Raw genomic sequence first — 27565 nt, forward strand, 5'->3', positions numbered from 1 at the left:
TGACTAGGTAGTGTGACTTTCGATAGATCACGATTTTCTTTAGCGAATTGATAAATTTCGGTACTATTGTTGTCTCGAATGTTTTGCTAAGCCTCGCTTCGACGCCTCGGTGGCATTTAGTAATAGCCGGGTCTGGGTTCGTTACCGGCGGTTATGTGTCCCTGTTCGGATGATCCAAATACACGCACTCGGGGATCAGCGACCTTCCCCAGAAATGGTTCCCCACGTCTGTTATGGGTGATCCTGCAGATTAGCCAAAGCCAAATCTGGTGGCGACGTCTTTAAACAATCATTCGAAATATCATGATTGTTCTATCGATTGATCCACAACTAACTGCAATGTTAAGTAGTGTTTTTCAATAATTGTCCATTTCACGTCATTTTAGATTTCTCTGGAGCCCTGAGGTTTGCACGTTCCCTTCGAAGCACTAATTTACTGTTTTGAACAAAAATCAACGCTGCGCCTTAATAGTGGCTTCACTCGTAGCACAAATGCTTAATCTCTTTTGTAACTTCACGTCGAATGAGTCCTCGTGTCGGTGAGGCACTGAAGCCATGCGGTGGCAGGGCGCGCCACGAATATCTACCCCACGGTGTTTTCATTTAAAACTATTGCCATTGCCCTTTGCGTGATAATCACCATCATGTCAATTGATTACAAGAAACTTGTCACTGAATCCCCTATCATCTACCCTAGTTGGACCCACACTCCCCAGCAGATCAAGGATGATATGAAGGTCCTCGAAAAGGAGGCCAGGGACCTCAATGATAAAGTGGCAAAAATCGAAGACCCCACTGTGGAAAACGTTCTCAAGCCCTGGAAAGAATTTGACGACTCTTTCACTCGTAGAGAACTGGTGCTTACCTTCTATCAGGACATGTCAACCGACAAAGCTTTGCGTGATGCTGCCAGGGACGCTGAAAATGAATCTCGTCAAACTTGGGTGGAAATGCTGATGCGCAGGGACGTGTACGGTGTTCTCAAAAAGTTACTTGTTAAGTTGGAAGCCGATCCCAATGCCGACGCCGACGACTTGCGTTTCCTTAAACGGGAAGTGGAAAATTTCGAACGTGCTGGGTTAGCATTGCCTGACGACAAATTCGAACGAGTTAAAGCGATCAAATTGGAGTTGGGCAAGTTGCTGACGGAATTTTCCACCAACCAGAATGAAGAAAAGGACTTTATCGAATTCACCCTTGAAGAATTGGACGGCGTGCCTCAAGATACGATTGATGGCTTCGAGAAGAATGGCGACAAATATCGCATGACTTACAAGTATCCCGATGTCATTCCTACAATGAAGTACGCACACAATCAAGAGACAAGAAAGCGTGCTTTCCTCGGCTCCCAATCGAAGTCCCCTCAAAATGGCCCCATTCTCGAAAAAATGATCAAGTTGAGATTTGAATTGGCTAAGCTTTTGGGCTATGACACTTATTCCAACTATGTTCTCGAACAACGCATGGCCAAGAACCAAACTAATGTTCTCAACTTCTTGAATGATCTCAAAGAAAAATTGGCCCCCGTGGGTAAGCAAGATTTGAAGAGAATGCTTGACTTCAAGAATAAGGATTTGAAGGAAAGAGGCTTACCTGTGCAAGACAAGTTGTACTTGTGGGATAATGCCTACTACAATGAAAAGTTGCTTGAAAAGGAATATCTGGTGGACAACCTCAAGGTTGCGGAATATTTTCCTCTTACTGAGACTTTGGACACGATGTTTTCATTCTATGAGAAGATCTTTGACATTAAGGTTGTCAAGTTGAGCGAAGACGAATTGCCTGAAGGCGCTTTGTGGCACAAGGATGCTCAGTTGTTTGCTATTTACCAAAATGTTGCTCGTGGTGAAAAGAAGAATGAGTACATGGGCTTGTTGTACTTGGACTTGCACCCTCGTGAAGGTAAGTACTCGCACGCTGCAAACTTCGGTATCGACCCTGGTCATGAAAACCCTGATGGCTCTCGCCACACGCCCGTGACAGTATTGTTGTGTAACTTCACCAAGCCAACCAAGGAAAAGCCTCTGTTGATGATGCATTCGGAAGTAGTGACAATGTTCCATGAATTGGGCCATGGGATTCACAATATCCTCTCGAAGACTCGTTACTCTAACCACCACGGTACTCACGTTGAAAGAGACTTTGTAGAATGCCCTTCGCAAATGTTGGAATACTGGACGTGGCTGAAGGACGAATTGAAGAAGTTGAGTCGTCACTATAAGACGGGTGAACCCATGGACGATGGTTTGATCGATGATTTAATTAGAACGAAGAATGTTAACCTGGGTTTGCACAACTTGCGTCAGTTGCACTTTGCACTTTTTGACATGACCTTGCACACCAAGACTGATGAGAAGGACATTGAAGCTTTGGACTTGTTCAAGTTGTGGAATGAATTGCGTTTCGAGTTAGTGGGTCTTGATGATGATAACAATCCTACACCCGGTTACGCTTCGTTCGGTCACATTGCTGGTGGATACGAGTCAGGATACTACGGATACTTGTACTCGAACGTTTTTGCTCTGGATATTTACTACTCGTTGTTCAAACAAAACCCTATGGACATTGACAATGGGATCAGATACCGCGATATTGTCTTGAAGCGTGGTGGCTCCAAGGACTCGATGGACAACTTGAAGGAATTATTGGGTCGTGAGCCGAACGCCGAAGCCTTCACCAAGGAAATCTTAGGCAACTAGATATGTTTTGTATGTTTACGTAAATAAGCGTCACTCACCTCATGAGTTCAACGTATGATTGCTTCGTTTTTCTCACTAATGTCTCATGAAACTACTGCATATGAGCCCAGTGCGCCCAATGTTTATGTGCGGCGCGCCCGATGATGGCACTAAAAACAATCACTTCTTTATCCAGATGAATAAACGGGTGGCTACGACGCCACTCAGGGGAAACAACTCACGACGTCGACTTGATGAAAAGAATGCATTGGCCCAGGTTACCCCACCTAAACTACGGCATCCACTCAAGCAATCACCCGAAGCCAAGATCCAACAGGTGATTGTTCTGGTTCCACCGCAGGAGAATAAATCATCGATGTGGCAGCTTGAGCTAGAAAACTACATTTTGAGCAAACGGATACAGCGAGAAAAGGAGCTAGTACGATTCCTTGAACTTGAGCGGAAGTTCAGTCAACCCGAACCTCAATTGTGATCTCCCAGCAAAACATATCTGCATGTTCCTTTCCACAGGAAACTTTAACTTACGAACCAAAATGAAAACAAGCATCGCCGCTCTTGATCTGTCGACCTTGTCACGATATGATTGACATACTGATGAACCAGCGTCTATCAAATGAGTTAGTTTCAGATCAATGGGCGGCCATATACATAAAATTGCATAGTTAACTTAATGATGACGTTCTATATTTAACGGGATTCTATATCTATGATTAGGCATCGTATTGGTTGAACCAAAAGCGATTACGTTCTTGAAGACGGGCATCAGCGTCGTCACGAGTACCCCTTTCACTCAAATCTTTCTTAAGCCAATTAAGCGCCAATGGGTGAATACTTTCGGAGTAAGGAATCTGTAAGTGCCGAGAATCAGTGAGATCGAGCTTGTCAAGAGTGAAAGTCACTGTAGACATGTCAATATCATCACGAATGGTACCTTCAACAATATGAAGTAATCGATCGCACCACTGACGCCCAAGTCCATCAAAGATATGGGTAGCGTACACTACCGAACACTGGCGCTCACGGCATTCATCTTTAAGGTATTTCAAAAGACCTTGGCGCACGACGACGTCCAAGTCAACTGTAACTTCGTCCAACAAAAGTAAACGCCATGGCTTGATAAGGCCCATGACGATCTGTACCCGGCGTCGTTCGCCATCACTGATCCGAAGCATCAGCCACCGCGTGTCTACGTCCATGATCTTCATGAGACGTTCTCGACGTTCAGGGTAGGTGTCGCCCCCCACCAGATCAATCAACTCCAGCACCGGAATATCGCGCTTTATTACTGAATTTGCCGCCCATTCTGTACCGAGATAAGTGATCGATGTATTTGTATTGATGGCTTTAAGGTCGAACGGGTCACACCCATCAATCAAAAGCTTATTCTGAGGGATAAGGGTTTTGCCAGCAAGGATCTTAAGAAGTGTACTTTTGCCGGCGCCATTGGGGCCCACAAGTAACGTTGTTGTACCCCAGGGGATCTTGAGGGTGATGTCATCGAGACCAATGCGGTTACCGAATGAATACGACAAGTGATTCGTTTCGATGGCTAGAGTCATGGTCTGATGGATGATGGTGCGGCGAGGCTGAGAGAGATTCTACTCAGCGTGATAATGCACCACAATCGCACCATTCAACCGGCATTGCAGATGAAACCAGAAAGGGCAGTTGCTGCCATCACAAAGGTTATGGCAAGAGAAAGCTTTCAGAGCTTCTCAAGAGAAAGGCTTTACAATTGGATGTATTCCTCAATCGACGTATATTCGTATCCTACATTAATTTTTTTATTGCCAGCCATCGATCTTTTCTTTGATCGCCAAATCCTCCACCGTGTCCAAAGCTTCCTTGGCCTTGGATTTGTCTTCACTGTGACGATACCACGCTTTCGCCAACCCGTAGTAATCCTTGGTCAACCATTCATTACCACCTTCATTGATCTTCGTCACCGCCAACTCGAACAAAGAGGCATCAGTCTTCTCGCCTCTCATCCGCACCACCGAGTCATAGCAAGCATAGTTGCCGACGACAAGATCATGAGCGAAATAGCGTTCCAACACCAAATTCACCGCCACCAAGTCGAAGTCGACTACATGTTCAAGGATCAAGAACACCATTTGCGGGTGGTGATACCACACCCGTACCACAGCATCAATGAACCACCGTTGACGTTGCGCCACCTCTTCATCGCTCAATGCGGGCTGCTCAAAATCTTCTTCCAGCTCCAAGCCCATAAGAAACTTAAGTTTAGCTAAGTCTCTCGAGAACAATGAAACTACCGAATAAATCGACCGCGAACCGACATAGCAGTAAGTTTGTACCAACAAATTGACCATGTACCGGGTGGGGTCGCTCAAACCTTGACCCATAGCCGCTTCCACAACGTCATTACACAACTCCTTAAACTCGGGGTTGGTACGAGGATAGGTCGACACCAAAAAGTCGTAAACTCTATCAGCAATGTCACGCAATGGCATGTCGGGAGCAGTGTAAGGGAAGACTACTTCATCCTGAGCCGACACGAGTGGCTTCTCCTCAAGGAAGCTGGCCCGCTCGTTGTAGAAAGCCGTCAAAAGGTCAGCAAAGGAGTTGCCCAAGAGATCGTCATCATATTGGCGGATAAATTCAGCAACAGGAATTTCCGGGTATAAGGGAGTCTCCAAGTACTTGTAAAATTCTTCCAAATTGACCACTTCGCCTTCTTCGTCTTGAGCGATAAACAGCTCCTTGATTCTCTTCTTCAGCGATAACCGAATTTCCTTACCAATCAAGTTAGCAATGAAGTTGATTTTGGGGTGGTTACGATCGAGTTCTTGCGAATCATTAACCCATTCGTCCCACTTCCAGGAGAAATCGAAGTTAGAAAGCTGAATCAGCATCCAGTCAGCAAAGCGAGTACGCAACTCAAAGTCCATAGTTTCAAGCTGCAGGTATAAGTACCGGATGGCTCTGCCGAACACTGGAGCGACATTGGCAGGACTTTCATGACAAATGACCAACAACACCTTGAAGTAAAACACGCAGTGGTGTTCAGGGTTAGGAAGCAGCAAGAGCAAGTTGACAATGTTCTCCACGGCAACATCTTCCGTCTTCCAGGTCAGCAAAGGAGGCTGATTTTCCCCCAGTTGATTATCCTTGTCGATCATTTCTAATTGTTCAATCAGAGTCAGCTCCGGAGCTAAATCGATAGGGAAAGCAAGGTCGAGTTGGTACATGGTAATGCCAGCTTCAACAGGGGCAAAGTGCAACAGATTAACGGTATCGGCGATGATGTCGCGGAAGAAAAGCCCCTGGTAGGTTGTGATTGGCGGCACAGTGTCAAACAGCGTCTGATGGTTGTAAATATGAGAGTACCGAGGGGACAACTTCAGCGGCTTGGGCTCATCTGGAAGAGCCACCTGAGGTAAAGAGTGTTGCACCATCTCCTTAGAAATCGGATTATTTTGGAGCGCCTCCTCGATGATGGGCGCCGTCACTTGCTGACGATGAGTGAAAAGCTTCCCTTGTAGCGCTGTCCACAGCTTGTCTTCGCCTTGTAATTGCTTGACAGCGGCGAAAATTGAGCTGTACACTTGGTTTTCGTCAGCACCGATGCCATTGTTGTACAACTCCAGCGGCACCAGCTCCACAGTGTAGTTCAGGGCAAGCTCAATCAATTCATTGGGTAACTCAACATCCTGACTGTTGGCAAAGAGATACGGAATGGCAATGCACACACCATAGTACAATTGATCAAGCTTGGAGTCAATGGCGAACTGCAAGATTTGTTGGAAAAGAGGCCGCACTTCAGTGATGATGGGAGCTAAAGTGGCGACGAACTTGAGGATGATCTTCACCTTATTCCATTCACTGGCGGTGATGGCATCCTGCAATTTTTGGTGGATATACTCGATGACGTACTTGCCCACCACCATATTTTTGGCATTACAAATGATGACAAGGTCGGATACCACATGAAGTTTCGACAGCTGTTCGGTGATCATGGCAAACACCGTCGAAAGAAACAAGTTTCTCAACTTGTCGATTTTCTCGAACTCAATGACGATAGGGTTGGAGATGTAAGCAATGTCCTCGATGGACCGGGGGTCGAGCGAGCATATATCACCGCAAACATTGGAAGTGAGCTCATCGGCAGGATCCTTCCGCAAACGTTTCTCCCCAAATCCGGCATCCTCTTCCCGAGGCCGTTTCAATGTTGGTGGAGCGTCCATGAGTGATGAAAAGTGGTGCGCGACGCGAATGAAGAGCTGAGACCCCACCTGAGAACTACGACTAAGAGACCTCTGAAAAAGATTTTGAAGTTTGAGAAAGTCAGATACACGTAGTTCTAAGACTAAATAGAAAAGAATTTGTACTACGGTGGGAATTGATGAATCACACTACTTGAAATTTGGCGAGGTTGGTATAGTTGTGAGGTCGTGGCAACAACTTGAATGGCCAAATTCTTATACGAATAAAGCTACGCCGATTACAGCTATATTTATATTCTTTGTGTACGTCGCTTTGCTGGCGGTTTGCCTTTATAGGACATGAGTAGGGTGACAGGGTGCGAAGCTAATGCAAGTGTTTGTGATTCTAGTGTCACTAGCCAGCCGGAAAAAAAAAAAAAAAAATAACACAAAAAAAAGGACTACACTGCGGCCGTGTCATCAGCACGTTAAGTGACGTAATGAGACGACAGAACGGCGAAGAACCCCGAATGCGCAAGCGCTAGTCTTCGGAAATGTCCAACTGACATGCCCATTAGACGTTTAATTTCCATTCGTTGTGTTATGGAGATAATTGTCCGAAAAGGACCCGAGCACGTCGAGTGCCTTGTCGGCGAATGTATGTCCTACTTTTAAACAGCGCCATTTCCGACGCTGAGGAAGTCTTCGTCGACGACGCCTTATTCGCCGAGCAATGGTGCAGTACGTCGTCCGTACCATCGCCACCCGTGGGGCTTTGCCACCAGCGGAATCACATGACGCCATCCGCCCCCGCCCAAATAGCTTAAGTTTAACGCCGGCAAGTGATAAGCGACTCAGTGCTGCCACTGCTCGCAACCGCGACAGTGCTGGTAGACGCAGATTTTACAAGAGACTAATGACTGCCGTCATTTGTGGCAGCAAACTCCGATCCCTCGTCAGCAGCCAGCGACACCTCGACGCCGCCGATCTCGAGTAGCCCCCTAGTTCACTTTGGTTTTTCTTTTTCCTCTATAATTTTCAGTGTTCGTGACTAAAGAAAGATTTTTCGGCAACAGTCGCGTCGATCCTTCCGCTTGCCTCCTGGGCACGGCACACCCCCCTCGCATTGTTGAGGTCGTCCGTTGTTTGCGCGCGTTGCTACCAATGAATGGTCAAGATTGCCTATGGAAAACAGGGGGTGTAAAAAACACCCCCTGTTTTTGGCGACCGTGGCCATATCATCTCGCTCCATTAAAACTGATGGTGTGACAGTAATTCAATGTAGTCTACGATAATAGCCTTTGCCTTCGGCCTCATAAAGTCATGATCAATTGCGTAGTCCGTTGCCCGTTGCCCCCCCTGTCGTTTCGCGGCGGATGGTCTGGCGCTCGCCAAATCTCCCCTCGACACCCCGCCTAGTAATACCACCGCTTTCGCACCCTGGCGAGAAAAAAAATCCACACCACTGGCAACACCAGATACTGTTGAGACCATTGGAACGAGCGGGATGTCTTCGTATGCAAATTCCGGGGTGGGTCAGCCCCAAGGTCAACAGGCACAACCGGGGCAGCCGGGCGCTCCCCAGGTCGCGTTACAACAACAGCAGAGCCAGCAGCGTCAACAGCACCAGCAACGGCTTCTGGAGCTTTTGGACCAAGTGAAGCAAGAGTTTGACTACGCCCTCAATGAGGCGCTGAACTTTAAACAGGTCAAGGAAGACTACGATCTCAAATACAACCAGCAAACGGCCGAAATGCAACAAATCCGTCAAACGGTTTACGAGTTGGAAATGGCCCACCGCAAAATTAAAGAGGCCTACGAAGAGGAAATTTTACGTCTTAAAACTGAGTTGGAAAACCGCGACCGCCAGGCGCAATTGCACTCCCAGCAACATAAGCCCAATGGCCAACCCGTCCCTTACGGTTACCAACCCCAACCTGCAGTGGGCGGCGCACCCCAACCTCAACAGCAACCCCAACAACCGCCGGCGCTCAAGCAGTCAGCTCCCGTAGCTCCTAAGACCGAGCCGAAGCCGCTAGCTAATGTCGCTGCCGCCCCCACTCTTCAGCCGGTTCCGGCGCCTAAGGACCCCGTGAAGCCTGAACAAGCCCCTGAAACGCTGACGGCTTTGCAGGTAATTGACCTGTCCTTGTACGTTGTCAATCCGGCACAAAAGGCTTTACACGTTAAGGAGATTCCTCCGTTTCTTTCGGACTTGGATGCTGCCAAGGCGAACCCTGACTTCAAGAAGCAATTGGGGGATTATTATGTTTTGTACAACCCCGCCTTCAAACGTGACTTGGACGTTGAACTTATTCACTCGTTAGACCACTCACTGGTGGTTTGTTGCGTGCGGTTCTCGAAGGATGGTAAGTTCATCGCCACCGGGTGCAACAAGACGACTCAAGTGTTCAATGTTGAAACTGGTGAACTTGTGGCTAAGTTGATGGACGACCAGAATCTGGGTGAAGGTGGCGAAGGTAAGGAAGGTGAAGGCGAAGTTGGTGGTGGTGTGGGCCTGAACGGCGACTTGTACATTAGATCGGTGTGCTTCTCGCCTGATGGCAAATACTTGGCTACCGGGGCTGAAGACAAGTTGATTCGTATTTGGGACTTGACGACTAAGCGAATCATCAAAATTTTGCGTGGCCACGAACAAGACATTTATTCACTCGATTTCTTCCCCGATGGCAACCGGTTGGTGTCGGGGCTGGGTGACCGTACCGTGCGTATTTGGGATTTGAGACTGTCGCAATGCTCGCTCACGCTTCTGATTGAAGATGGTGTCACGACTGTAGCAGTGCTGCCTGACGGCAACCTCATTGCTGCTGGTTCGTTGGACCGTACCGTGCGGGTTTGGGATTCGCTCACTGGCTTCCTTGTTGAACGCTTGGATTCTGGCAATGAAAATGGCAACGGTCACGAAGACTCGGTGTACTCGGTGGCTTTCACTGTTAACGGCAAGCAAATCGCCTCGGGTTCTTTGGACCGGACTGTGAAGTTGTGGAACTTGGAAGGCAAGGCGCTGAGTGGCCCCGGGGGCGCTCAAAAGAAGTCGTCGTGTGAAGTTACCTATATCGGTCACAAGGACTTTGTTTTATCGGTTTGTCTGACGCCGAATAATGAGTACATCTTGCTGGGCTCTAAGGACCGTGGGGTAATTTTCTGGGACCAATTAAGCGGGAATCCGCTTTTGATGTTGCAAGGTCACCGTAACTCGGTGATTTCGGTAGCGGTTTCTCTTAACTCCAAGGGCACCGAAGGTATTTTCGCCACTGGTTCCGGTGACTGCAAGGCGCGGTTGTGGAGATGGACCCGCAAGGGGTAATGGTTTTTGTTTTTTTCAACACATAATACGTTTGTAACAATACAATGAATGTTAACCTATGTAGGCACTTCGAAGATTACTGGAGTTGCGCCTATGAAAATTGTACACGACTGTTAAAGGTATCGTGTGTATCGCGTGTATCGCGCGGCCAGTTTCGAAATGCCGTTTATATGGTTTATATTTTATTATAGTGTTTCGCTGAACTCTGTTTTGTCGTTCACATAAGAACGCGATTTTTCAAAGATCGCAGTAGAAAGACACGCTCATGGCTGTTCACACCGCGTCGGTTACCGCCCCCGTCAACATCGCTGTACGTGAAATATTTCAAACCCCCACATCAGGAGATCTTTACTAACTACCTAGACCCTCAAGTATTGGGGTAAGCGTGATGCTAAGCTCAATCTTCCCACCAACTCATCAATCTCGGTCACCCTCGCCCAGCTGGACTTGAGAACGTTGACTTCGGTCGCCGCCTCCCCTGAGTTCAAGGATGATAAGTTGCTTATTAACGGAGAAGAGCACCCTTTGACATCGGCTCGTACCCAAGCTTGTTTGGGTGAACTTCGTCGGTTACGGCGCTCTAAGGAGGAAGCCACTGGCGCGGAAGCGTTGAGCTCTTACGGTCTTCGAATTGTGTCTGAAAATAACTTCCCTACCGCGGCCGGGTTGGCGCTGTCTGCGGCCGGGTTTGCAGCGTTAGTGTCGGCAATCGCCAAGTTGTACGAGCTCGATGAGGATATGAGTGAGCTTTCGAAAATTGCCAGACAAGGCCTGGGCTCGGCTTGCCGGTCGTTGTATGGTGGCTTTGTTGCCTGGGAAATGGGCACAGCTGTTGACGGCTCCGACTCGAAAGCTGTGCAAATTGCCGATGTAGACCATTGGCCAGGGATGAAGGCGGCAATTCTTGTTGTCAGTGACGACAAGAAGGATACTCCTTCCACTACTGGGATGCAAACCACGGTCGCGACTTCGGAATTGTTTGAGGAGCGTATAAAACAACAGGTACCCCGTCGTTTTGACGAAATGAAGAAGCTGATTTTGGAGAAAGATTTCCCCACTTTCGCCAAACTCACTATGCAAGACTCCAACTCGTTTCATGCCGTGTGCTTGGATTCGTACCCTCCTATTTTCTATCTCAACGATACATCTAAGCAAATCATCAAGTTGGTTCATCAATTGAACGAAAAGGAAGGCGTGATTGCCGCCTACACTTTCGATGCTGGCCCCAATGCTGTCATTTACTACGACGAATCAAATGAGTCTAAGGTGTTGGGCATGCTTTACGAGCATTTCGGTAAGGTTTCTGGCTGGGACAAAGCTGATACGTCAAAGTTCCACCCGCTGGGAATTTCCGCTAACCCGAACTTGTACCAAGGGGTCTCACGGGTTATCTTGACGCAAATCGGGCCTGGCCCACAGGTCAGCGACATGTCACTTGTTGACACTAACGGAAAACAGGTGCAGTAGGTTCCTTAATTATATCTTCGACTGTTGACATCACCTATTGTAATAAATGTAGATGCCATGACATCTTGATCTTGCATCAATTTTAAGTCGCGTTTAGTAAAAAGAGCCGTTTGTACGACTTGCAAAAAGTTTAATCGTATATCAATACATAGGATGGATAATTGTACATTCGGAGAATCACAAGGCACCTCCAAGTCGCCATACAGGCTAACTTGTATATTTGTGTCTCACGCACACCTTGTAAAGCAAGTATAGTACAGATAATGTACGACTATTCAGTTTTTTTGTACTTGAATCATAGTAATGATCGACCACATTGTCTAACAGCAGCAATTAGCATGAGATGAAAAGTACATAAGCAGTACGTAAAACAAAACGTAACCTATGAAGTATCTTTAATAAAATAATATCAAACATCATAGCATGAGGTCATCGCAAAAGAATTAGTTCTTACAAAAACGCTCTTCAAAAGTATTGGACCATCTAAGCTTGATCTGTAATACGAATAAACCATTCAGATTCACGTCTTACTTCTGAACAATCGCTTCAAACCTCACAGGCAACATCCAGTGCCGGTCTGAAGCCATAATCAATGACAGGAAGGCTAATAGACACAATTCAAATAATTCAAACAAAATGGGTATAGCAGGGTGGATAGTTTCAGCTATCACATCTATAAATGCCCCACACAAAAAACCTTCAATAGTATTAAACACGTGTATCCCTGATTACCGTGTTACCGATAGAAGGAAGTGACTTTATTGCGTAATCGTTCCAAGTGGCTGGGATCTTGAGTCTCAAAGTATACGGCCAAGGCCTCGTTATATTCTTTAAGTTGACGTTCAGCATCATCAGCACGCTTGGTTTCGGCATTCAAGCGCTTCTCAATTTTATTGACATTGTTCTGTAAATCCAACTGCGCTTGCTTCTTACGTTGACGACATTTCGATGCAGCAATACGGTTACGCTCTAGAAGACGCTCCTTTTTCCATGCCGCTGTTCCAGGTATGGGGCCGTTGTTAGGATTGAAAATCACTTCATCGTTATAAATCAACTGATGATTATTAGGAGGCACGCCGGCAGCTAGAGGTGTCAGGTTATCCCCCGTGGCAAGTGGAGTAGGTATGGTGGGTGCCAAGGGGGTTACCTCGGAGGCGTGTTGCCCGGATACAACCGCAGGTGCCAGTTGATTATTCTGCAGATCCACGAGATGGTTCGACGGAGGAAAAGCCTGAGGAAATCGAGCTTGTGATTGTATATGACCTTGGGTTTGAGATTGAGCCTGGGCCTGTGTCTGTGCCTGAGCTTGAGCTTGTGCTTGTGCTTGGGCCTGCGCCTGCGCTATTTGAGAAGCTTCAAACCCCTTGAAGTTTTGAAATTGTTGGTGAGGGGCGGCAACGGCTGGCACCTGTATAGGTGCTTGAGGTGGCAGGTCATCTACACCATCATAATCGAAAATCGCTTCGTGATTCATGATTTGACTGATTTGACCGTTGGAGATTGAAATGCGTCGGCGGCGGTGGACCTTGTCAGGGGTGTCGTAAGGTAAATTCATCGTCAGATCGAAAAGAGGGGGATTAGTGATGGGATATGAGTTGAAATCGAATGGGTTGTGATGTGGCAAGAACGGGTATCCCAGTCTCAGCGTCTGTCCGCTTTCTTGCTTGACCTCTTTGATCTCCTTCGCTGGGGCCTGCCCCGGCGGATATTGAGGAGCGGTACTCAGCATTTGCTGGTTATAACCTGTCGGAGCGACTGGCGCCAGCTGTCTCTGATCGTAAACCACCGGATTGGCTCCATAATTCATCTTTCGCGAGTGGTGACAATTGTGGAGGTTAGCCTTTTTTACCATGATGCGAAAAAGAGCAAAGACAATTGACCGCGCATAAAAAATTACGCGAGAAGGTCCACAATAGAGGGCGAGGGGTAAAAATGGAGCAGAAGAACGCCTAAAGAGACTTCATGGGAAAGTTCAACCTTGAGTAGCGTAGATTTAAAAGAGTTGGATGCTGGAAGCTTCTGTACGTGGCCTTAGCGGTTGAATTAGGTTAATAACATTTGTGCGTTGAGAAGTTTTGTCTGATTAATAATCAGGCGGTTTATCACTGGAATAATACGACATTAAGTCTCAAATTTTGGTGTTGAATTACAATGAAGATTCTCTAATTGTAAAACGAAAACTCATCGAATTCCGTCAAGTCGAAGCTAAGACTATTTGCAACTACTCCACAGTGTATGCACGCTCGTGAAAAAATCGTGACTTGCAATACTTCTCAATCAGTGCACACAGCTACTACTTGCCTCCTCCTCCACCACAGTTATTATCAACTCTGTAGTCGAGCCAGCAGCGATCAATATATGGATGGAATCGCTCTCATTGATGAACTTCGCCTGCGCCTACGTGAGCGAGCCAAAAATCGCCGTCGTTGGCGGTATCGTGATTTGGTAGCAGTGATTACACAGTTTGAGCAAGAGAACCGTCCATACCATCTCGACTTCGTCGTGGAGAACCAACGGGGACTAAATGCTTTGGGATTGCCAATGTTTTCTCTGAAGCTGCTATTGCCGCTAGTGGACCCGGCCCCTTATGAACGAGTTGGTGGAGGTCGGGTGCCGGTGATCCATCACAACCTAGCGTATTATCCGCTACCCGACCCCACGTGGGAATGGCGGTGGCCTCAATGGTATGTATTGATGCTCGACGACGTTGATGATCAAGGCTGGTTATACGCTCGTTTGGTGTTCTCTCGACTTGGCAACTGGAAGGGCCGGTGTTACCCTGGCAATTGCATTCGAAGGCGCATTTGGATTCGCATGCGAGTGAAGACTGCGGACTAGCTACACGAAAACCCTTTGCTCCACATAATGCCACATTTTCATGAGGCCAAACTCACCAAGAGCCTCGTTCCCCCACGCATGTTTTACTTCCACTTTGTTTCAAACAGCTCATAACCTTGTTACATCTTATCCCTTCCTCCAAAAGTTAAATTTACGTATACTCATCAGTTAATTCATACCAAACACATGGAATTAGTGGTAGCTGCTGCTGTTGTACGATTCAAACGAACGCAGGGCATTATAAAATCATATGGTAGGTGAGATCCAACCACAATCACATTCGAATACTAACCAAATGCAGATGCTGTGGTAAGCTTTCGGCGGCAGATTCAGATGCGCCGACATCTCGATTGTGTACCAGGTCGGCAACCATTAGCCACAAAATTTGCCACTGTGCTTCTTCTGTTGGTTCGTCAAAATAGCGATTTAGGGGCAATCGAATGGGTGACCTCCCGTTTGGCTGAGTTCCGTCACTTGCCCATAAAAAGTGTTGCATTAATTCATAAATGTATCGCTACAGCGGTGAAATTGCCGATTTTGAATGCTCTTGCGAAACTAGTGGCCACACATATTCAAATCGCGTATCAGGTTGTGGAGTACGCCGTATTGGAATCGCCACCAACAGTTCTGAAGACTTTAAAACCAGCATTACAGCAAGCCCGAAATCGAGTGTCATTCTATATTGGTTTACTCTTAGCGAATGGGCTGCATTTGCCAATTCCGTTGCTCAAGGGAATTGCTACCTCGAAAGATCGCCGAATTGTTGAGGTGTATTGTGAAATGCGCCGAGCCCTTCATTCGGCTTGAGTACACATAATGTATTTGATTTGTCTTCTAGGCATAAATCGCTCAGGATTAATTTGGATCGACTCCTTAGGTGCCGAATCAATATCATGTAGTCAGACAGAAACTGATGAAAGGTTGACATGATAATGTGAAAGACGGGGCTTATTTGCGTTTGACAGACTAGGTAGTCTTTCGCGATTTGTCATCGATTACCCTGAAAACAATAGTTTATTTTTTACCCTACACAATGCAGCAAAATATCTTGTTCCGAATTTCCACGATGACATTATCTTGCACAGGGTAGATGGAAATGTTTCAGATCAAATCGACTTTAAGTCAAAGCTCGCTTGGACTCCGTCGGCGGGGGATGCTGTGATCGCCAAGGCAGCTACTCATTTGTGGAGCGTAGTATTGAATAGCACTGTGTGCATGCCACGTATTACTGATTGAGGGATAAGGTTAACGAGAAAAATATTACAAAGAGTTGGCCAGTGTGCAGGGGAAAAAACAACTAATTTCATTCATTTGCGTGCAACCGTGTACCTTGCTGTCCGACTTAATTGGGTTGTATTGACCAGCGAATTAGGATGACTCCTCCAATTTTTCTTTACCCCAGAAACTGGGGCCGATCTTGAGGCAATATGATAATTATATACCGACAAACGCAATTTACGATTTACGGCGTACCATCAGCTCGTCACTCGTTCGACATCACCACCCCTGATATTTGCGCTAACGGCGCAAACTGGTACGCAAATTGCGCAAATCAAGACTACAAAACGGGCGCCTGCCAATTTTGACAGATCCGCTAATAGGGGTACAATTAGTAACGCTAGCGATGTATGATATTAATTACCAATCTTGTTCAGATGAGGTTATAGTGTATATACTTAAATGATGTACTCATTTGACGTATCGGAAAGCATGCTTGCCAAAGACATAAGAACAGCCACTGGCGATGGTTGTACAGAAAACAACCACTCCAAATATATCCATACCTGTCAGCATATCGTAGTACGGCTGGAGCACTGGTTGGAGAACCAACCCAGCGATGTAAAACATCTGAAGAGCAGTGTTCACTTTGCCCAAAGTGTTTGGAAGGACGGTGATTGTGGGATTTCCCTGGATATCCAAAAATTTGCTTAAGGATTTAGGCGGCAGTAGCAGCTTGTATCGGTAATAAAATGCCATCAACAGAAGCATGACGTCGCGGCCAATTACGGCAGTGGCAACGAGAGCTGGCATTTGATGGGTGATTGAGAGCGCCACCGTACAGACCGTCATGAGCAACTTGTCTGCCAAAGGATCAATTATCAGCCCCACCACCAGTTTCTGATTGTACCTGCGTGCAATCCAGCCATCGACGAAGTCAGTGAGGCACAGATAAGTGAAAAGTCCCGCCGCCCAATCCACTTGACCTTTCACAATGAAATACCCAATCGCTGGAGCTGTGGCTATACGTGTCATGGTTAACACGTTAGGTACGGTAAACAAATCCTTGCGGAACTCCTTAGGATCCATCTTAGGTATGGTGGTGGTGACGGTATTAGGCTTGCGAGGGGTGGCCAACGCTCTCGTCGGCGTACGCCATATACCAAGTGACGACCGTGATCGTATAGCCCCCCGGAGACATGCCAGATACCCCAAGTTGAATTTGGCTGGGGCCATCATTACCTTCGGCATCGTTGTTGAAAACATCCCAAAGCTCACTTACCCATTTCGCGCGACTTGTATGGCTTGCGTGAGGCTGATGGCTTGTAGCCGATGATTGCCGGGGGCAACTGTCAAAAGATCAATGAAATTTTCACTAATTTCGAGGATTACAATATATCCACAATAATGTCATTAAATTTCGGGAAGTGGGCCCATCGGATACCCGATTCGTATTTGAAAAAGAAAACCCGAGACAAAACGTCGATATCGTCCCATAACCATTGCCTCTTCATTCCTGCTAGTTTTGTCCGAGCCTTCCGCGTCGACTCGAGAGCAGTAGCAACTGGAGAGGAATCCTGAATTGGGTGGGACGCTGAAATATCCCTGATTATTCATAATTTCAGGCTGTTTTGCTATTTATCCCTCACAAATTTCAAAATCACGATTAATTAATGATAGAAGTGGGAGTAGTTACAAGTGGTAGATAATTGCAGAATGAGGCATTTTTTGGCCGTCTTCATGTGGCGGTTTTGACACAAATCTTCGATATTGGTCCGAGGTCAACGGTTTTGCTAAATACGATGATGGAAGTTGCTTTACGATGAGCGATATCACTAAGTCAATCGAGGCCGAAAAAATCGTAACCTTACCCCGAAATACGTTATCTTTGTATGCGGAACTTTAGTGAAATGTGTCAAATCTGGTAACCACCGCCGTTGAAAATCACCTATGAATCCCTTATAGTGTTATCACTTCAGTAAAATGAAAGCACCTCTTGCACCGTCGCTTCCGAAGATGCCAATTTTGTAGTTACTTCCGATCATCGCCGTACGCTTTCATTTCTCCGTTGCACCGAGGACCCTGCGTGCGGGATGTAAGTGGAACATTTCCGATACATATGACGATAAGAAGCTCACGGCTGAGCTTGCTGAGCTTACCACAGCAACCAATCGGAAGGTTCGACTCCTCGTGCCAAGTCGCCTTCCGTGAATTCCGCTGCTGAAAATGGTTTCAGCAACGTTCGGGGCTCCACTCGTAATTTGCTTGATTCCATGACGTCACGATTTCATCGATGCTTATATAGCTTGCAGCCGTTCTACCGTTGATCAAGTTTCAATTTCTCAGTTCACTTCTATGATCGGCGAATCATTATATTGCAAGCTTTTACTGCCCCAGAAGAAAGAAGCCTTCCTCATCAAGCGTCAGGCACGTCAAGAAGAGGAAACAAAGAAGAATATGGCCCAAATTCTCGATATTGCCGAGGATGAAAGAAAGTATCAAATGGAATTACAAAGAAAGGAGAGAGATCGGTTCAGACTCGGGTACCACGCTGAGCAAGACTTCCCCTCGAGATTATTTTCAGAGTCCCCCTCGGTTGGGAGAAAGCTGCTTTCTTCGGGTGACAGCTCCGTCGGTTCGTTATGAAAAGCCGGTAGTCTCGTTCGCATTCATGATACCCTATAGAACGAGCTATTGACCTATTCTTAGCAACTATACCGTCGAGTTTTTCACCATGACGACATAACGACACTGTAACAATAATATAACGCATTCTTTACTTTTTAGCAACATTATTGTCTCAGGGGGCCCGTCCAATTTTGGACAGTAGCCTTAGGCAATGAAGGTGGTTGGCTGGATGAATGAATCTTTGCGCTCCTTATACCGCAATGGCTTGCTACAAAGCTCATTTGACGTTAAACTCATTGCAGATATAGATAATGCATGATCATTGGTAGAAAGTGATGAATTAGTTGGTGAGATACTTCGACCATAACAGAACCTCACGAATCTAATGAGTCGGCGAGGCAGAAATTTAGCTATATACGTTGCATCGCCTTTACTTGGACATATCTTCTTCAAGTTGAAAGCATAGATGTTTGTACGAGACTCATGAGAGCACTTGACTTTTACAGAACGATGAATTATTAAGAGTTTTAAACAACAGCAATCGTGAAAATCACGAAGATATCACTTCAAGGGAGCCTTTAAAACAAACGAAAGATATCATTCACGCCTAAATATCCTTTTTTACTTCGTGTGTCCACTTTCCTGGCAATGGTTTCTAGTATCGCGCTTCTCATCACCCGAGAGTCCCGACTAGAACTCAAAAGCAATATGAGACCCTATACACCTGTTCAAATATAATTGAGTTCAAACAGCATCAGTCTAAATATACAGTTTCATTTTATTCACGCCCCGATTTTGATTTTAAGCGGCTAGACTGGTGAACCCTCATTGCGCACACCGTTGATCTGCCCAAATTTTCATCGCTTCTGTTCCAACCCTCACTCATCAGAATACAACATGTCATTGAAGATGCCGCTGGCGCCCAACGCGGGCCTTTTCAAGCAGGGGTACTCGGCAATGAGCAATGCTGATGGTGCTATCCTGCGAAACGCTCTGGCCGTTCGGGAAATTTCGCTGATGGTGGCGACACTGATGGGACCACTGGGGAGAAATAAGATTATTGTGAACAAGCATGGCAAGATCTTCGTCACCAACGACGCCGCCACCATGTTGCAAGAGCTTGAAATTGTCCACCCAGTGGTGAAGATTTTGATGCAAGCCCTGAAGCAACAAGAGTTTGAGATGGGTGACAACACTAACTACGTCATTGTGTTGGCGGGTGAATTGTTGACCATTGCCGAGAAGCTTGTCACTATCGGATTACTGGTCTCTGAAATCATTCAGGGCTACCAAATTGCCGTCAAGCACGTCGTGGCGCTGTTGGATTCGTTGGTTGTCGATGAAGCCAAGCTGCTTACCGACGATGCTGAGTTGGAAAAGGTTATCAAACCAGTTATTCTGGCGAAGCAATACGCCAACGAGCCTCTTATCACCAAGTTGGTGGTGGAAGCCGTTAAATTCATTCTCAACCCGCAAAAGCCTCAACTGTTCAACATCGATAACGTTCGCGTCGTCAAGATCATGGGCGCTTCTTTACGCCAGCTGGAAGTGGTTAAGGGTATGGTATTTCCCCGTGAACCTGAAGGTCTGGTGAAGAATATCACTGAACGGCTGAAGGTTGTGGTGTTTACCACGCCCATCGACATCACCACCACAGAAACTAAGGGTACGGTGCTTTTACACAACGCCCAAGAAATGTTGGACTTTTCTGCTGGCGAAGAAGCCCAGATGGACCAAATGTGTAAGGAAATCTACGACTCTGGGGTTAGGGTGGTCATTGCCGGCTCTACTGTTGGAGACTTGGCGTTACACTACATGAACAAGTACGGTCTTCTTGTCCTCAAGGTGCCCTCGAAGTTTGACGTGCGCCGGATTTGCCAGGTTTGTGGTGCAACCCCGCTTCCCCGGTTGGGGGCTCCCACTCCTGATGAAATGGGGGTTATCGACGTCATCGAAACTAAGGAAATTGGTGGTGATCGCGTTACCATTGTTCGTCAAAATGAACTGGTGCTGCGGACCCTGACTATCGTCATTCGTGGGGCCACTCAGAATAACTTGGACGACGTTGAACGCGCGATTGATGATGGTGTGAATGCCATCAAAGGCCTTTTGAAAGATGCTCGTTTGTTGGCTGGGGCTGGGGCTGTTGAAGCTGATCTTGTCAATTTGGTGACCAAGAAGGGCGAGACTACCGCCGGGGTAATGCAATTGGCCATTAAGCACTTTGCCAAGGCGTTTGAAGTTATCCCCAGAGTCTTGTCGGAAACCGCTGGTGCTGATGCTGCGGAATTTTTGTCTAAGTTGTACGCTGCCCACTCCGAAGATACCGAAGATGCGAAGTGTGCTGGTATTGACATAGACAACGATGAGGTTGGCGACATCCGTCAATTGGGAATTTACGACTTGCTCGCCACCAAAAAGCTCGCAATTGAGTTGGCAGTCGAGGCCACTTGCACTATTTTGCTGATTGACCAAATAATCATGGCGAAGAGAGCTGGTGGTCCGGTTATGCCCCAGCAGCCGCGGCCAGGAAACTGGGACCAAGATGATTAGTTGAGCCTATAATGACTGGAATATATGAAATGACTTGTAAAGCCTGTTGTAAGAGACAATTAATTACCATAGCTTCAAACATTAACATATATATATATATATCGTAACAAGAGAATCTCTCAAATTAGCCATTTACCCCCACAAAAATCAAAGACATTTCTCCAACTCATTAGCCAAATACTCCGACTCAGCGCTATAATCGATGTCGCGCAATTCCACTATTTGATATCTCACCCGTTCCTCATCATTGTACAGATCTAACTTGGCCTTGATACGGAAATTGTACTCTTTAAAGAGAGCAGCTTCGAAAACAGCAGCCGATACCACCTTGTTATCCAGGTCTTCCTCTTTCATAATTTTCATCATTTCATTAGCGGACTTCCCGAGTAACTTTTCGGCTTCTTCGTCGAAAAACGTTGCCCACAATTGGCCCGTTGCATCAAGCAACAGAGCAGAGAGGATCCAACGGTAATGCGGTTCGTCCATGGTGATATTACATCCTTCGCACCGCCATTGATCACCGTCCTCGATAACTTTACGGTTGCAGGCGACTTGGCGTCCATTGCGTTCCACTTGATTGTTACAAGCAGGATAAGCGATGGTGCCGGATGTACGGATATATGAAGTAGAGGCGCGGACATCAAAATAGTCTGGTTTTTCCAGGCGGCCCAATTTCTCCGAAGTGACTTGAGCGATAGTCTTGCGCCGTTCCATAACGGAAGAACCCCCAGCAGAGGATTCTTGCTTGAGCAGCTTGAAATCAGTGGAGGTGCCTAAGTTGTCATACCATCCCTTGAGGCGATACGACTCGGGCAGTTCAGGGTTAGCCATGAACGAACCAGCGGGAGTCACAGAAAGGTTACGCGAACCACTAAATTCGCCAATTTTGCACTGCTTAAAAGCGACAACCAGGCCCTCCGGTATGTTGAAAGCGACGGCATTTTTGTTCCAAACACCGACCTCGATAGCAAATCCCAGGTCATCGACAATAGTTAAGGAGCGTTTCTGAAACGTCTTGCCGGTCCTAGTCGACGTGATTTCTTGGTAGTCCGCCACATGCTTCAAGACTCCAATAACGTCAACAATAGTTCCACTCTCCAAGTTTTGCACTTGATCCAATTTGACAAAGTTGAAGTTGTACTTGGGAACATCTTGTTGGTCGAAACACTCCTCAATTACGGTGTCCCTGTCAAATACGAGTTCAAATCTGTGGGTCAAGGTAGTGAATTTGGGATTGGACTCCCTAACTTTGAATTTCAGAAAATAGTAAACCTTCCCTTCTTCCAATTCTCTTTCAAGTCTATCAACCACCTCCCCAAATGCGGCAGCGCGAATTTCGTCCAGCTCATCTAAGAGGTTAAAATTGATAAGTTGACCAGTTGAGTCATTCTTTTTCGAGGCGTAAGTACGCTTATCGCCCTTGTAACTCACTCTCGCTTTGATTATTAACTTGTTGCCATAGGGCGAGATGGTTTCAATCATTGTCACCTTTCTACCCGTCGGCACGTTAACATTGCGAGGACCGGGAGTCGACGAGGTTACGGGTGCGCCCGGCGTCAGTGGCGCCGGTGACGAAAGTTCATTAGCAAGTAAATCTTCCTCGGGGTGAGCCTGGTAATAACTGTCGGTGGGTTTAAGATCCTTTGATTTGATGTTTGGGTTGAGACCCGGCACCATTTCGATATTCTTGAGTACAAGCAAGCGTTTAGTGGAAGCCGTGACTAACAGATACTCCAAAAGTTTGATACACATCCCCTTTTCAATTCCCAAGTTGTGAATCTGGTCACCACAAATACCTTCCAGCACGGCTTGTACCAGCCACTCGCCGTCTCCAAGCAACATCCGGTACTTGTGCTCAGTTTGGGAGATTGACTTCATGTGAACAATCTGAACCACAAACGGATCCAACGTACCTTGGGGGTACTTCACGTTAAAAACCTTGAATAACACTCCTTGGTCCAACAGCATTTTACTCTTGGGAAAGAAGGAACGCGTCTGGTGATAGACGTGTATGAGTATCGGTGTGCATATAGGCAAGCGAGCAGAGAAAAAATGTTTCCTCACTCGAAGTGCGACTGGGAGAAGAGTCAGGGGCAAATTCAGGAATGACGGATAGGTCTCTCTTTAGGGAAAGATGAGCGAAAGTAGTAGTGATACAAAACCCTCCAAAAAAAGTAAAAATAACGCGAGACCACCCTCACGGAAATGTCCGCTGACTATGGAAAAAGGGACAAAGCCCGATTGAATCATCATTTGCCTATCAGCGGAAAAGAAACTCGCATAGTCTTTTGTGGTTAGCTACACAAATCAATAAAACTTTTTGAAGATGAATTTTGCGTTATTGTCCGTCGAGGAGGGGATGACTAGCGAGGTGGGGCGAGAGGGGTGTTTTGAAGCAGGGGTGGATTCGGCGAGTATACGGCACTTCGGCGAGACCAGAGGCAGGTTCGCCAAGTCAAATAAGCCGGCAGGTAGTCGAAGTTATGTAGAGGCAGCTAGAGAATATCATTTAAACTTTGCGAGGGCTGCGTATACGACGGGAGGGGTTTGTGATGGCTCCAGCTTTGGGGCACGATGTGGCTCAGCCTCGGTGTAGGGGCGAATGTCTAATCATGCTGGTGCTGAGTAATGCTCACAACGCCAGTGGTGTCGTGCAGGGCAAAGCAAGCAGCTGAGGATCCAAAGACATAGCTTGCCACAAAGCTCAAGCTTGCCACAAAGCTCATGCCTGCCTCAAAGCGCCACCGATGCAACAATTACATCGTCAATCGTAAATACTTCTAAAGTAGGTGACGGGCGCGATGGGTTCAGACACGACCTGAGACCACAAGGCATTTTTTTTCTCCAAGCCCCCGACCCGGCATATGCTTCGCGGTAACACATCATCTCGACCTGCTTCCTGGTACTTCCTACGTTTATTGGGCGACACCCCCTAAACTAGAGCACATCAAAACACCCCCGGTGCCAGCCTCGGCTCTGAGCCCCGGTCGTCGCTGTCGCCGCATACTCTTCTCATCATTTTCTCACAGCACTACTCGCGCATACGAAGATTGCCGATAAATTGATCCCCACTGGTATCCGCGAGATATATGTTGGCGCTAAGCCAACGGTCACAAAGTTGAAAAATTGCCACAAGACGCCCAGCTCATTGGTGGATCCCGCACTTCCCCGTGAGCATGCATCTGGGTTTGTTCTTCACCCCCACAATTAACTAAAGTGGGGGCTAAACGGGGCGGGTGGTCGTTCCGCGTATACGAATATGTCATCGGCGGCACCGTCCCACATATCTAGGTTGTACTTAGAGCGAGGTTGCATGATGGACGTTGAACACTATCCAACGACTAGACGTACACGTATGTATACTTGAGGTTGCATGGTGGAAATTATACACTAATCGGCGATCTTCGGCGCTCGCTGTCGCTGCAGAAGTAACCACCCTGAGTGCGATGCAGGCGCCTGGAATGGTACAAAGCACGAGCGACAAATCAGCACCTCTACAGGCCATCTCAGCCCCAACGAGAAAATCTGTCTGTGAGCGTGACCGCAACGTTCACGGCGCGGTCTGTAATCTAACCACACTACTTGTACCGGTCTCAGCCGTATATATACAGCGGCACACCCCGCTTCCCCGCTAATTTCGAGTTGCTAAACGACTGCCCATCGTCCTCATTAGCTCTGTCGCTACCGCCAACTTCTTTCATTACCTACTCCACTGCGGTTCTAATTATCGCCACGGTCTGCAAACGTTGCTATTTCCCCAGATTTGTTGGCGTCTGCAACAAGAGCCTCATTTGAAATTACCATACGGCGCCCCCTCTTTGTCAGCTGCAAAGGTTTCACCCGCTTATATAGTCCGTGACTGTCCCAGAGATACTATGGACATTCTCGTGGATGATATCGTTGACTTGGTGTTGACATATCTCGACCTCCCTCTGGTGCTCCGCCTCGTTCAGGCGTTGGGACCCCACCACCCCCGGAGCCAGTGGATCCGCCATCGCCGACACACACTAATCATTGGCGGCGACGACGCCAACCTGATACCCCCATCCCAGTGTCAGTACTACCTTGCCACATTCCTCAACCTCGATGTCCGCTGGCACGGTAGTGGTGCCGCTGCCCTTGCCGAGCTCAGTGGGTACTCCGACCATATCCGCTCGTGCGAATTGGTCATTGATAACCACTGGCGCCACCCCCCGCCCCATATCGTTCACAAAGTCACCAAATTCTTTCTGAGACTGATCGATATTGGTAGCGATCTTGGTGTTATCGGCCACTACCCTAACCTCGCTCACCTCCGTCTTCATGACCTGCGCCTCGGCCCCTTTGCATTCCCCTGCCACCTGGTACTTCGTCAGCTTCGTTTGGAAAACTGCGTGCTCACCCTGCTTGTGCTCCCGCCTCATCTTGAGGAATTCACAGTGATCCTGTCGGTGTTCACCACCCCCATGGCCGCCCCTCAGCAGTTACAGAGCTTATTTGTTAGTAACTGCGATCATGATGGCCCCGACGGTGTCGACTATCATCTCCAATTCCTCCTTGACGTCTGCGTCAACTCCTACGCCACCCTTCGTCACTACCTCGTGTATGATGCTCACACTGAGCTCATGGTACTGTCGATGTCGGAACGCGACCCCATGGTGGCAGTATGCAAAGTGATCGCTGCTACTTTGGCGTCAGCTCCGTCAATCATCCAGGTGAGACTCGCCGAACCGGCTTCTGCATTCATCGATGACCAAACCCTCAAGCATCGGTACCAGGAAAACATGGCCCAGTTGGCCATGATATAAAAACGACGTTCAACCTTAGTTTTAAGCTTCAACATGCATTGCATCATGACAGTTCAGTATACCCATGGCTTAGACTCGATAGTTTCGAGTGCTTGCCATCGATGAAATTGTAGTTGGTGGTTTAAAAATTACAGGTTCGAGAAAAAAGTTAGCATCAATATATGATATTATGAGAATATGTTCGTTATGTAAATCAAATCACAATAGGTGACTGATGGTCGTCTATCACGTTATATCGGTTCGTTACAACTTAGCTGTCAGTGTTAAGTACAACTCGTCTTGAGAATTCACCTTCACCGCTCCCAGCTTCAATAATGCCCGAGTCAAGTCATTGATCAAGTCCTCGCAGTTTTCAATGCCAATGCACAACCTAATCAAATCCTCGGGGAAGTCCCGCTCGGCCCGAGTCTTGGCGTCAATCAGAGCGTGAGACATCTTGCACGGCATCGAAATGAGCGAGTTCACACACCCAAACGACACAGCGATACCAAAAATGTCCGTCAGCTCAACAATCTTTTCCAGTAATTTGATGTTACCAGTCTCGAATGATAAAACAGCACCATACCCGCGACATTGAGAGTTATGTAATTCATGCTGAGGATGATTCTTGAGTCCAGGGTATCGAACTTGGAAACCTACTTGCGATAAGAACTCGGCAATACGCATACAGTTCTGTTGCTGGCGTTCAACACGTACAGCCAAAGTTCGTAAGCCTCTCAGCAATAACCAACAGTCAAACGGGGCCAAGCCACACCCAGTCAGGTTGATGACAAAGAAAAGCTTTTCCGCCAACTCGTCCAGACGGGTGGCCAAGACCCCCGCCATAATATCATGGTGACCGTTCAAGTACTTGGTGGCCAGCTCATATTGGATGTCAACACCCAAGTCTAAGGGAGTCATGAAGATGGGCGACATCATCGTGTTGTCAAAAACAACAATCACATCAGGGTTGACTTGGTGAGCATAGTCAGCAATGCTTTTAACGTCGACCACCTTGATCAAAGGATTCGTAGGCAGTTCCAAGAATATCATTCTCGTCTTAGTAGAAATCTTCAGTTTGATAAGTTCAGTGTTAGTCGTATCATAATGGTGGACAACAATGTCACCTTTGTTGTGCATGTAAGTCAACAAACGCTGAGTGCCACCGTATAAATCATCACCAGCAATCACCTCGTCACCAGGCTTCAAGATTTTGGTGATCACATCCAAGCAACCCATCCCTGAAGTCACTGCAAACGTGTGCTTAGCCTTCATAATCCGGGCAAGGTGGTTTTGCAAATGAGTCCGGGTGGGGTTACCCGAACGAGTGTAGTCATATTCACCCATATCATTGAGCGAAGGTTGCTTGAAGGTCGCCAGTTGGTAAAGTGGGGCGACGGAAGCGTTGTGCTGGTCACCCAGAGGCGAGTACACAAGTTCAGTTTCCACCGAATAGACCTTGTTGCTGTTCTTTTTCCCCATTGTTATGATTGGAATTAACTAAGGACGATGGAGGTTCTGAAAAGTTTCTCTTTATTTCCGGTTAGCTATCGATTCTTTTATGTGGTCACGAGATATTACCGAATCTGAGTCACCCACAGTCCGCCACCTGCAGGCAAAGAAAATAGAATGTAAATGCGGTGTTAAGACCTGGGGAAATGGAGTGCAGCCCTGCCTACATCCTTCAAGGTAACAGCCAGTTGGAATTTAGCTTCATTAGTTTTCAACAAGACTTCTAAAATCAGATTAGCGGAAAAGGCATCGTGGAAGCTGATGACAGTATTCAAAATCAGTAGAATTGATCGAAATTTTCTAAAATTCAATCGATCAACCACAACCGTCAAGTAGTATTATATCGTGAAATCAGGTTCAAAATCTCTTGAACCGGGCTTCCTTTATTGT

General features: G+C 47.1%; 11 protein-coding genes across 11 annotated transcripts; 5 read left to right on the forward strand and 6 right to left on the reverse strand. All coding sequences in view use genetic code 12, as the record gives it.

The window, feature by feature from the left end:
• Positions 1–644: 644 nt before the first annotated feature.
• PRD1 (metalloendopeptidase) lies at positions 645–2699 on the forward strand (the record flags this gene model as incomplete). Its single annotated transcript, XM_034158735.1, has 1 exon — positions 645–2699. The coding sequence occupies one exon, from the start codon at positions 645–647 to the stop codon at positions 2697–2699; it is 2055 nt and encodes a 684-aa protein (XP_034009569.1).
• Positions 2700–3409: 710 nt separating this feature from the next.
• Positions 3410–4258, reverse strand: CAF16 (putative ATP-binding cassette family ATPase; the record flags this gene model as incomplete). The annotated part of the gene is made up of 1 exon (XM_034158736.1): positions 3410–4258. One exon carries the CDS (start codon positions 4256–4258, stop codon positions 3410–3412), a length of 849 nt encoding a protein of 282 aa, XP_034009570.1.
• Positions 4259–4483: 225 nt separating this feature from the next.
• On the reverse strand, positions 4484–6907 carry GCR3 (Gcr3p; the record flags this gene model as incomplete). The annotated part of the gene is made up of 1 exon (XM_034158737.1): positions 4484–6907. One exon carries the CDS (start codon positions 6905–6907, stop codon positions 4484–4486), a length of 2424 nt encoding a protein of 807 aa, XP_034009571.1.
• Positions 6908–8372: 1465 nt separating this feature from the next.
• On the forward strand, positions 8373–11660 carry DIURU_005724 (uncharacterized protein; the record flags this gene model as incomplete). The annotated part of the gene is made up of 2 exons (XM_034158738.1): positions 8373–10100; positions 10557–11660. 2 exons carry the CDS (start codon positions 8373–8375, stop codon positions 11658–11660), a joined length of 2832 nt encoding a protein of 943 aa, XP_034009572.1.
• A 736-nt stretch (positions 11661–12396) lies between these two features.
• Positions 12397–13467, reverse strand: RCA1 (Rca1p; the record flags this gene model as incomplete). Its single annotated transcript, XM_034158739.1, has 1 exon — positions 12397–13467. One exon carries the CDS (start codon positions 13465–13467, stop codon positions 12397–12399), a length of 1071 nt encoding a protein of 356 aa, XP_034009573.1.
• Positions 13468–16187: 2720 nt separating this feature from the next.
• Positions 16188–16805, reverse strand: DIURU_005726 (cardiolipin synthase; the record flags this gene model as incomplete). The annotated part of the gene is made up of 1 exon (XM_034158740.1): positions 16188–16805. One exon carries the CDS (start codon positions 16803–16805, stop codon positions 16188–16190), a length of 618 nt encoding a protein of 205 aa, XP_034009574.1.
• A 1266-nt stretch (positions 16806–18071) lies between these two features.
• DIURU_005727 (uncharacterized protein) lies at positions 18072–18362 on the forward strand (the record flags this gene model as incomplete). Its single annotated transcript, XM_034158741.1, has 1 exon — positions 18072–18362. One exon carries the CDS (start codon positions 18072–18074, stop codon positions 18360–18362), a length of 291 nt encoding a protein of 96 aa, XP_034009575.1.
• Positions 18363–19241: 879 nt separating this feature from the next.
• CCT8 (chaperonin-containing T-complex subunit) lies at positions 19242–20897 on the forward strand (the record flags this gene model as incomplete). Its single annotated transcript, XM_034158742.1, has 1 exon — positions 19242–20897. The coding sequence occupies one exon, from the start codon at positions 19242–19244 to the stop codon at positions 20895–20897; it is 1656 nt and encodes a 551-aa protein (XP_034009576.1).
• Positions 20898–21044: 147 nt separating this feature from the next.
• RFA1 (replication factor A subunit protein) lies at positions 21045–22865 on the reverse strand (the record flags this gene model as incomplete). Its single annotated transcript, XM_034158743.1, has 1 exon — positions 21045–22865. The coding sequence occupies one exon, from the start codon at positions 22863–22865 to the stop codon at positions 21045–21047; it is 1821 nt and encodes a 606-aa protein (XP_034009577.1).
• A 1907-nt stretch (positions 22866–24772) lies between these two features.
• Positions 24773–25684, forward strand: DIURU_005730 (uncharacterized protein; the record flags this gene model as incomplete). Its single annotated transcript, XM_034158745.1, has 1 exon — positions 24773–25684. The coding sequence occupies one exon, from the start codon at positions 24773–24775 to the stop codon at positions 25682–25684; it is 912 nt and encodes a 303-aa protein (XP_034009578.1).
• Positions 25685–25927: 243 nt separating this feature from the next.
• On the reverse strand, positions 25928–27145 carry DIURU_005731 (cystathionine beta-lyase; the record flags this gene model as incomplete). Its single annotated transcript, XM_034158746.1, has 1 exon — positions 25928–27145. One exon carries the CDS (start codon positions 27143–27145, stop codon positions 25928–25930), a length of 1218 nt encoding a protein of 405 aa, XP_034009579.1.
• Between the last annotated feature and the right edge of the window lie 420 nt (positions 27146–27565).

Source organism: Diutina rugosa, assembly GCF_008704595.1.
Source record: "Diutina rugosa strain CBS 613 chromosome Unknown scaffold5_size317247, whole genome shotgun sequence".
Classification (NCBI taxonomy): Eukaryota; Fungi; Ascomycota; class Pichiomycetes; order Serinales; family Debaryomycetaceae; genus Diutina; species Diutina rugosa.